We start from the raw sequence: 11,532 nt of genomic DNA on the forward strand, positions 1-11,532 counted from the left end.
TTGTATGTAGAAATATAGTCCTAACTTTGATAATGTTGCAAATCAGTGCCTTTAATTTATACACGACATGGATCTAGGCAACAACATCAAACACAAAATTGTTAAGGCCCGTCTTTTTTTCATATGGTATATTAACGATGAACTATTCAGGTCACAATTAAGTATGATTCTGTATATCTAATATGTTTTTATACATACGAAGACCTTTGGAACGTCCGAACGTATGTCCGTCTGTCTTTCCATCCGTCTGTACGTTGATAATTAGTTTATGCATGATAAATCGTGAAGGATAATTATTTCTATGATTTTGTTAAGATTTAGAATGTATGTATATTTTATAAAATACAATCATTGTGGCTGAAAGGTTGAAAGGTTTCATTGTGGCTGCAAGGGGCGAGGCATCAAAATTGCAGCCATCGTTTATCCCCGCTTGAATAAAAAAGCGTGAGCGATTTTCTTTATTTTGTCTTGATATCGGTCTCAGCGATGTTGATCGTTTAGGTGCAAAATGGTTACCCATTCCCTTATTTTCAATTCCTACCCATCAAAACTCCAAACTGGTGTTCAACAGCCGATAAACATCGCCAAGACCAAAATTATGTTTAAGTAACAAAAAAATACCGATTTTTTGCTCAAATTTATATAAACCTTTCTATTTTCATGATTTGTTTTGTCATTTGCTTTTCACTGATGTAGGTACGAAATAACAACTTTATAGAAGGAAAAAAAACATAGCGCAATTGGAACATCTCGGCTATTATCTATAAATTTGCCGGAAAGGAACGAGAAGATGCAATGCGACTCCAAGCCTAAAACCATAACGCATAAGAACGGGAAGTTCTTCCATAAAACAAATTACACTGTTAAAAGAAAAAATTGTGAACCAGATTAAAATTAGATGATTATTGCCGTTCCTGGACGATACAACTGACAAGATTGGAAGAGTTCTAACTGTACACCGCCTGCCTTTAGCCAATGAAAGCGAATAATTCAGTATCACATGATAACAAAAATTCGCCCTACCGCAAGAGTTATTTATTTTAGATTTAGAGTGATGTGAGTTGGGCCTCAATTCGAAATCACACCAAGATCGTGACACTAGTTTTTCTTTTTAAAAAAACTTTACCCCTAATTCACTTACCTTATAAATAAACATATAGATATGTTTATTAAAGACGTGATACGCCTAGCTTACTTAATTCAATAAAAAAGAAAATTTAATCTTAAAAAAAGTATATTGGGATTTTGAATTCATTTATATGTAAATGAATATGTGTCCATTGAAACTTAAAGAAAATAATTTCATTTTCGAATATAAAGTATAAGCTTTACTAATACATTATACATCTTACGGTAAGGTTAGGAAAGTGCCTGTCGTGAAGAACTTATTATAAATATATTGGAGTGAAAAGTTCATCTTTTGAAATTTAACTTTTCAAATTAAATGTAGAATGAAATTATATTATAGTATAATAATTCAACCTATACGCAATTGAATATAGATGTTCAAACTGTGCCACAACGCATGGCATGGGTGACTTTTAAGTACTTAAAGTTAAAAAAAAACGTCAGCCAAAAAATTAAGTAAACACTACCTTTTAAAAGCATAAATCTTATGCACATGGTTGTACTCGTTACTAGTAAATTATAAGCAATATGTTATAACTTGTAAAAAGTAACGTATAAATAAAAAAAATGTAAGTAATAAATCCTCTACTCCCCCCTCCCATACAATCCCCCGCCCCTAACGGTTTTTGTAGTTATATACAGCATATCTATTATATCACACCGTATTACCGGCGGCAGTGATGGCAGATCACTGCAGTGATGGCAGATAGCTGAAATTTACCGCTCGGTACAGGTAGCTTATAAATTTGGTTGGTATTATTATATTACTCAAATACGGCCCATTGCATTGCTTAGAAACTATTGTCCATTGACTGGAGATACTGTTAGGTAATTTTGGACTCGTTTTTCATGTTTTTAGACTATTTTGAGCATGATAAAAGTGACAGCTTCGGAAAAATCCTTGAAATTTTTAATTTTTTTTGTTAAAAATTAATCAAGTTTTTTACATAAATGGCAGAATTTCGTGTTATCAATATATACCTTCAACCATTGGGGTCACGCAACACAAATATCTACCCCGTGAGTCTTTTCTTGAAAGTTTTACAGACGTTCAATCTGGTCCAGTCGAAGAAAAAATGCTGCCTTTGTAGGCAGATACATATTATAAATGCTGCCGTCGATGGCAGAAATACCATGAAAGTGGCTAACATTCTGACAGAAAATCAAGGTCACTCTTTAATCAATTATAATAGAAATAATAATAATAATTGAAATTAAGCAGCATAATAATATTTTTCTTGGATATTTTGATTTTTTTTAAGTATTATATTGTCAAGTACGAAAATGAAGCAATTTGCGCATTGTCAACGACACTTACAACCCTCGAGCAAACACCAATGGAAGAACTTACTTAACAAACATGTTATTATGACAGTCAAGAAGAAACGATACGAACGCTTAGTTCAACACAGATCAACAGGTTATGGATACATACCAAGGTTAGGTAATCCATGTGAGCTTTGGACAGTACTATGGAATCATCCAGAGTTACGTCCCTGTTGTGATTTGATAGTGTCTGTCGTTGGAAGACTTATGTCGCGTCCTTACATAGAACAATGTAAAAACTGTTTAAATTTTTGTAATGACATTGTGGATCATACCTTGAACTTTTGCACAAAGAAGTGCTATTTAAGACAGCATGTTTGGGATTTCCTCATAGCTGACATAGGAATAAACTTTTATTCAGACTGGATTAATCAACCTAGAAATGTACAATTAGATATGCTCCTCAACATTACATTTGACGAGGTCAGGAAAGCTAGGTTTTCTCTTCTCAGGCGACTCTATCATTTGTTTAAAACAGGCCACTGACTTAACATGCTGCTGTAGGCCTAATAATCATTCATAGTATGTACATGTTGTATACCAATTTGTTTAGAAATACTGTATACGTGTTTTGTTTTAGTTGATATTTCAATACAATCGTTTATTACTTTTGCTCATATAAAATCATATATATGTTTTATGTAATAGTAGTTTTAAGTCCGCTAGAAAAGCAACAACACATAAATAGGCATGACATGTTGTGTGTATGTGGGGTGTTACTTAACAACATACTGTTTTTGTTTATACTGTTGCTCACTACATAAGTACTTATACATGTAAATTATGCCTGTTCATAATTAAGTTACATGCTATGACAGACCTGCTTATAATAATGAAATTAAAAATGATTATGTAAATATATACCCTTGCTCTTATAATACATGTGAAACATTTATAATACATTGTTGTTAGAAACAAAACCTTAAATAATCCAATTTTATTTTGATATACTCTTGGTCATACTTATAACAAAATTTTCTGTCTCATGCTCGTAAAAGAAATTGCTACTATCTAATTATCTCATCAAATGCATCCTAAGGCATTGGTCATTAACGTATTATTTTTATCTCGACATGACTGTTTGGTTTCTTAAATTATAAGAGTGGCAATGACTTATAACAACAGTAATTTTGTGCCGTTGGTAATATCCATCAACCATTTCTTGTCTTTTTCGTTTTCGGACAAGACTGGTTTTCTTTATGGATAAACTTGAAAACTTTACATAACAATATATATATATGCTTGTAATATTGTAATAGTCACCGTATTATTTTGTATAATATCTCTTGTTGTTAACCTAATTTATTAGTGTTAAGAAATTATTGTACATGATGTATCTTTGTATATAATGTATGTTCTGCTCTTCATAACTGGAGGAAATAAAGAATCTATCTATAACGTTAGGAATTAAGTTATATTTGATGAATAATGAAACCAGCACATTACACGTAATTTATTACATGAATCGTGAATCATTTTACTTTGCCTAAAATCTTAGTGAATTATTTTTCTCAAGTTTGATTTTGATTAAAATAGTCTGACTCATCTAGAGGCATGCTTCTTTAAATGTCTTTTAAAATTTTGAATTATGTTATGAGTGTTGCTAGGAAATGAAATTAAACTCTGGTTTAAAATGAAACATTTGAAAATAGTGCGGCTTACTTTAAATAAATACATTATAAGACGGAGAGATATTTGAATTCAAAGTTCATTTATTTAGATTTGAAATAAGGATTTCGATAATATAGGAACCCCCCCCCCCTTTTTTTGATATTTTATTTTTTATTTGTTTAGGTTCGAGGAATACCGAAAATGCCTTTTATAAGAAAACTGAATCTTTGAGCTGACCTCACGGTGATAAAGTGGAACGACAGCCTTTTGTTAACGATTGTGTCGTGAATGTATTGATCTATGATCGACTTCCACTGACGATGCAACAATATTTTACCAAATTAACACTGATAATTTGATCAAGAGCAAATGAGCCGCGTCACGACAAAACCAATATAGTGCATTTGCGACCAGCATGGACTTACACTGATTTGAGCCGCGTCATGATAAAACCAACACATTTTTGCGACCAGCGTCCGCGCAGCCTGATCAGCTGTTCGAGTACTGAAACTGATAGCGAAAAGCGCGGATGCACATGCTGGTCTGGATCCATGCTGGTCGCAAACCCGTTATGTTGGTTTTGTCATGACTTGTTTCACCTCTATAGTTACAATATATATGTTTAAACAAATACAGTGAACTCCGCTTATAACGACATTTATGAGGCCTCGGAAGTTATATCGTTATATCCGGATATCGTTATATCCAAGAGAAAACTAAGTCTGAACCATGACAAAAGCATCGTTATAAGTAATATATCGTTATAAGCTGTACATCGTTTAAAGTGGTATATCGTTGTAAGTTGAGTTTACTTTACTACACCAGATACTATCAATCATTTCTTAAATGTAATTGATTGAGAAAAAATTTTAAAGTAGGAATTCGTTGAATGTGTACGGCACATTTTAATCATTCGGATAACACGAGGCAGGGTTAAAGCAGATTAAATCAATACATGTACATTGTAGATGGTAATGCTGTATTTCAGGTAATGCTTATAATAATTCAGTGACTTTGAACAACCATGTTTATCTCAGATATTTAAACAAAACTACCTCTTTAAGAACAATTATTAGAAGCAATTTAGACAAGCTGTTATTAAACTGTCACGGTGAAGTCGTAAATTTGACCTTACCATGAGAATTACCAAATTATACTATTGTTTATGGATTTATGAGGCACTTTTGATGTTAATAAGTATTTCAAGTATGAAATAGTGAACTATTCTGTAAATATAGTTATCATCAATATTAAGGTACATTGGGACTATTCAGTGTTTTCTGATGTTTAAAGGCCCAGGGCGGACTATAATTTTAGGCACATACATTTACCAGCAAAGTTCCGTTAGTTGTATCTATAGACTCTTATCAAAGTACCGTATAAAGTAGAACTTGGAGTTTAAATTTAGAATTAAGAAATCTTGAGTTCCTTACAGCTTTTAGTTCAATGATTAAAAGCTTCAAATGATGAATTGAGACCGAATTTTATTTTCGTTCCAACCAGGTTATCGAAGATTGAAAGAATCTAGCTACTCTTGCAATCGAGCTTTTCTCGAACTTAGAGTCTTATATTTGAAATTTAAGCTGGAGTTGGATTTTCAACCAGGTCATAGTTCAAATTGTAAAAAAGTAAAGTTAGTTTTTGACCTATTGTTTCAATTTCAGAAACATTAAAGATAAATAGAAATTAAATTAAATCAATAGAATTTCGGACTACTTCATATTTAAGGCATTCTTCTTTAAAGGGACTCCCCTTGGGGTAATTTTAGATGACGGACTGGAGCTATGTTTACGAGATTTATATTCCACTTGATGTAGGTCTAGACCATTAACTTGTGTGCATAATTTCCTTTATTCGCTTTCTTCGTTATTCCATAATAATTATTCTGATTGTGAAAATGTTCCGATATTGCAATGCGTTACAACGCCTTTTACTGTAATTAGGTTAAGAATAACACAAAAACACGACTATCAACTTATTTCAGAGTACAAGTTTAAATTATCGTTTGCTTTTCTTCCTATATTGAGTACTTAAGATGATGCAAAAAAAAATCAAATTTTAGTTTTTCAGGCTTTTGAACCTCAGCGAAGTTCCTTTAAAGAAATAAATATGTTCACTTATAGTAAAGATAATACTACATGGATACAAGCGAGCATATTTATTCTATGATGTATTTAACAATATAGAGGCATTAAATAGTGCACTTTATTGACTGATAAGGTTGTTCAAATCGTTTCCTTAATCTACTTTGATTCTTCATTTATCATTAAACAATTGTCAACCAAAGCGAAAGGAAATGTTTAGGATAACTCGAGTGGTTTAAAATCGGTAACGTGGTTGTGAAATTCATAGAATGCTCGAAACTTATAGAATATAACTAGTATGTTAAAATGGTGAAAATGGAATACAAAAAATAGGCTTTTAGCGACCCCATAGCAGAAGGACAGAACGTGAGCGTTATCGATCATTGTTCTTACGTGAACTTCAAGAATGAGACGTCATAAACAGTATTGGCTACTTTGTATGGCGTTTCTTTGCTTCGCAATAGCATTTTTTATTTCATTTTCAGGTAAGAATATAACCTTTTTAGAGATTACTTTTTTCAAGACACTTTGAAAAAAATTGTAGGGGGCGTGGACGGAAGTTTGCACTTGAAAGTACCGTCCATGAACATGCTCAATCAAACCGAGCCCCCAACGTTTTAAATTTTGACGTGTTGTGCTTTCTATAGGGATTCTTATGTTCTCTTTTTTGTAGGATGTATATGTATGATGTTATGTTTAATTTACACAGACTTAACTTCCTTTTGTTTTGGTAAATAATTTGAAATTTGATTTTTATCAAACAAACAAAACACAATAAAAACGAGTTTCTAATTCTCCTCTATATGTTTGTTATGTCCATTGTTCCATTTTACATGATATTAAAACATAAAAAATGAACGTTTGTTTTTCTTATGAAAAATGTCGTCTATAACACCGGTTTCGAAATGCTTTTAGAAAACCGCACGAGGACTATCATATTCACAAGTTATGTTAAACAGGACAAATCAAGTCGCCCGGATGAACAGTCTAATAAACAGATGATAAGTCCAGCAATGCAATTTAAGACAGACGGTGTAACACAAGAAATGGTTGCAGGAACAAATTTGTCAACGGAAAGAGCTGATACAGAACACTCGGTAGTATAATTATGTTTTGTGGTGTTATATGTGGTAATATATGTGTTGAATATATATGTTGTATGTAGTAAGATATCGTTCTATATGGTAAAATATGTAAAATGATGATGCTATCGGGCAACATATATGAGAATTATGTGTTAACGTATTATGTGGTAACATATGTGTGAAAATGTCTTGAATTATATAGTTTTAAGTTATATATGGTAATATATAGTAGTATATGTGTTGAATATATGTGTTTCTATGTTATATGGTAACATATGTGTTCAATATATATGTGTTGAATATATGTGATGCAATGTTATATGGTAGCATAATTAATAATATATTTGTGTTGAACATATTTGTGATATTATAGGGTAAATATTGTGTTACATATATTTGTAATAATGGAATGTGACAATGTATGTGTTAAACGTATTTGTTTTAATGTTTTATGTTTATATATGCCTGATCAATCAATGTATTGCAATATTATATACGGTTACGTATTTGTTGAACATATTTATTATAATGTAATATGGAAATGTATGCGATAATTATATCTGATGTGTTGTTATATGTGTTGTACAAATATATATATATGCTGTGGCGTTATATGGAATTTTTTGCTGAATATAGAGTTTTTATAGTGTTATATGGTATCATGTGTGTTAAATATGTTTAGCTGACTAATATATATGCTGTTATTATATGGTTTAAGAAATCTGATATATGCGTTAGTAGTAATAGAAAAAGAGGAAGTGGTATAAAGAGAAATCTAAATGATTATGGACCCGCAGAAGGAAAATTGTCAGCCGTGCAGTATACAATTCTTATCTGTATCCCTAAAACGCTCATTAAGATAAATTGTAAATCTTATGTAAGAGATTGCAGATAGAAGTGTAACAGATAAGAATTTTGAACCCTGTTTTCGGCGTTGTAAATGGATCAATGTAAATATAAAGCCTTTGAGCCTGAGTGGGAGTAAAAAATGGACAGAAGGTATTTATCACCCTTTATGGATGTACACTGTATTTTTTTTATATTTTTTTTAATAAGCAAATTTCGTCGTGCTTTATCTATTCTTTCAACACTTCTTTTTCTTGCATATCTTGGCAAATATGTTCATAACAGTAAAAGTACCATCTTTTTAAAATGCTTTGACCGGAATTTTAACATTGTCACGGGACATGTATGTTTTTAAATCATGATTATCTATTTTGGTAGACAAATAAGTATTTGCGTATCTACATGAATACCGGTAGTTGATGTTATGCTATGTTCTCACCGCCTATCAGATCAACTCAATCGTCCAGATCACATTAATTCCCCGATGAAGCCCGACCAAGCTGGATTAAATGCACATTCACGACTCCTACACGACCTCCTCAAGACGACAATACACGATGTTTTACTTCTTCTCGACGACAACCCGACCAACATCCCGACTTCTTCTCGATCACCCAGACCTATACGCGAGTCATACACGATCTCAACTAGACTAACTGGACCTCTGCTCGATCGTTGCCAGATTTCCACCCGACCAGATCGGATAATGCTCGAGTAGAAGTCGAGATGATCGTGAACAGATCGGGAAAGAGATGTATACCCGACCAAACTAGATCGTTACACGATTTATTCTCGATCAACTAGATCTTCTACTCGATCACTATACGATGGCTTCTAGACCGCTTATCTACTCGATCGCTACTCGAATTTTTTTGACATGTCAAAAAAATTCGGGTAGGAAGCCCGAGCCATGCCGACCAAGGTAGACCGCTCCGACCACCCCCGATCACGCATGCAGACCGAACTAGACCGGTACCCGATCGCTTGATCGTGCTTGATCGAGTTGATCTGATCGGCGGTGAGATCACAGCATTAGCAGTGACATATTATTCCATAAGAAAGAACCGATTTCAGCCGCAGACACTTTTGGTGATGACCTCAAAACGCCTTAAAATCCAAATAAAATGTATATTTGTCAACATCATGTGCACTTAAAATATATATGTTTTGTATATCATAAAAAACTTAATGTAAGCTGTTTTGAAAAAGTTCATATCTAAACGTCTATTATAATACACATGATATTATTAAAGACTTTGAAATATACATTTTATTTTGTTTTTAGGGCGTTTTGAGGTCCACGCCCCAAGTGTCTGTGACTTCAGCGTTGTTGACATGTTGTTTATTTTCTTTTTTTCAAATAGACTGGGGACCTTGAAAGTAGATTCATATTCCGTAAAGAATTGATGCAGAAAGCTTGTGTTAAACATAAAAGACAGTTACGGTATCCAAGATGCGAAACAAATAATGCAGGCCTTAACCTTAAGTATGTGAATAGTAGCAGTCTTCTTTATTGTGCAATCGAGAAAACCGGAAGTACCCTTTGGAAACGGATATTACACGTCATCGGCGGGTGGGGTAACGATTCAAATCCAACAGCAATAAAATCTGAAGATGCAGACACCGTTGATGGTGGGTTTGAAACCCTGAAAAACACGACTGTGAAAGAAAGGCGTGAATTGTTTGAAAATTCTACAAGTATTATGTTTGTACGAGATCCGTACACACGATTGTTTTCAGCGTGGCTGGATAAACTGTATTCGCCTAACCATTACTATTGGACAAAACTCGGACCTCAAATCGTCAAAAGACTGAGGGTCAGCAATAACGAGTGGGAATCCGACCCAGTCTCGTGTGCCTCAGACATTTCATTTAATGAATTCATCAACTACACGCTAAGGGAAATAAGCTCGTATTCATGTGTCGACGGACATTTCTCTCCTAATTATAATCATTGTCTTCCTTGTTTATTATCGCATAACTACGTCGGGAAATATGAGACATTTAAAGAAGACACGCGGTTTTTGTTGGACAAATTAAATCTATCACAGAAAGTGACGTTTGACAACTTTGAAAAAGACGGCGCGTGGGACGCCATCAGAGATTCTACTGAATTTCTCTTCTCTCAGAAAGAGAAAATTTTAGAGTGCAATGTGACATTCTTTTGTGCTTTATTCAAAGTTTGGAACAGGCTTCAAAGCAGAGGTATTCTTAGTAAAAATATTGATTTTCCTTTTGAAAATGAAGATGACGTCAACAACGTCACAAAAGCTGACGTAATAAGAATTGTGTCGTACGCGAATCGTCAAAGTGATAGGAGTGAGACAAAAGGTAACCGCATGGAGGCGCTTCAACAGGCGTATCAGAATCTATCTTTGAAATTGAGAGAGAGGCTTGTAAGAACATTTAAGATTGACTTTGATATGTTTGGTTATGACAAGTATCCCAAATATCTTAATCAAACTCGACAGTCAACGTTTAGATACTTTAAAGAATGTTGAAAATAATCCAGTGCATGTAGTTTTGTTGTAATCCATCGGACTACTACGTATTTCCTGCATGCAGATCTGATTGCTATCGTATTTGTTTCGCCTTCATTATGTTTTGCATCTCCGAGAAAGCTAGTTTAGGATATTTGAAGTAATTTGAAACTTATAAACTTGATATAATAGACTCAATTTTTTTAAGGGCAAGATTGTTTTGCCAGTTGACCTGCTATATGGACAACGCCATGTTTGTCCTCGAAGTCCTGAACCTACTCAGTATTGGTTTTCCAGCGGTTTAAAACCGCGTCGTTTTAAAAATTGAGCAAGCTCCCCAATGATTGCCTGTTTGAAAGGTAACGAGAAGGTGGTCGTCAGATCCTAATGCGTAGCATAAATTAGGAGCTGATTTTAATCAGATTGATATGTAATGCGTGTACATTTGGTTTCATTTTACATATATACTTTCATTTGTTTCATTTGTTGTTTTATCTCAATTTTATATCATAAACTATAAAGAAAATGTTATTGCTATGTTTTTTCCAACGCTCCTAACGCATACCCTTAGTGCCTTTATGTGATAAACATTCATTTCCGCTAGTATATCGTTGTTGAATATTTCATTTCCTCTAGAGCTTAACGCTAGTATCTATATGTTATACATTTCATTTCCTCTTTAGTTAAACATATATTTCATTTCCTCTAACGCATACGTCTGTTATCTCTTTATTGAATATTTCATTTCCTTTAGAGTTTTTCGATTGTATCTCTTTGTTAAAAATTTCATTTCCTCTAGCGCATAACGTTAATATCTCATTACTGAATATATCACTTCCTCCAGGGCATAAAGTTAATATCTCATTGTTGAATATTTCATTTCCTCTTGAGCATAAAATTAATATCTCATTGTTGAATATATCATTTCTTCTAACGCATAAAATTAATATCTCAATTTTTAAATACTTCGTT

The 11,532-nt window shown here is 33.2% G+C and overlaps 1 protein-coding gene across 1 annotated transcript; it reads left to right on the top strand.

Annotated features, from left to right (window-relative positions):
• The first annotated feature begins 6,253 nt into the window (after positions 1–6,253).
• LOC132754175 (carbohydrate sulfotransferase 8-like) lies at positions 6,254–11,532 on the top strand. Its single transcript, XM_060744772.1, has 3 exons — positions 6,254–6,634; positions 7,065–7,246; positions 9,445–11,532. The coding sequence occupies exons 1-3, from the start codon at positions 6,556–6,558 to the stop codon at positions 10,579–10,581; spliced, it is 1,398 nt and encodes a 465-aa protein (XP_060600755.1). The 5' UTR covers positions 6,254–6,555; the 3' UTR covers positions 10,582–11,532.

Source organism: Ruditapes philippinarum, unplaced genomic scaffold (assembly GCF_026571515.1).
Source record: "Ruditapes philippinarum isolate M1 unplaced genomic scaffold, ASM2657151v2 ctg2278_1_1_1_1, whole genome shotgun sequence".
NCBI classification, from domain to species: Eukaryota; Metazoa; Mollusca; class Bivalvia; order Venerida; family Veneridae; genus Ruditapes; species Ruditapes philippinarum.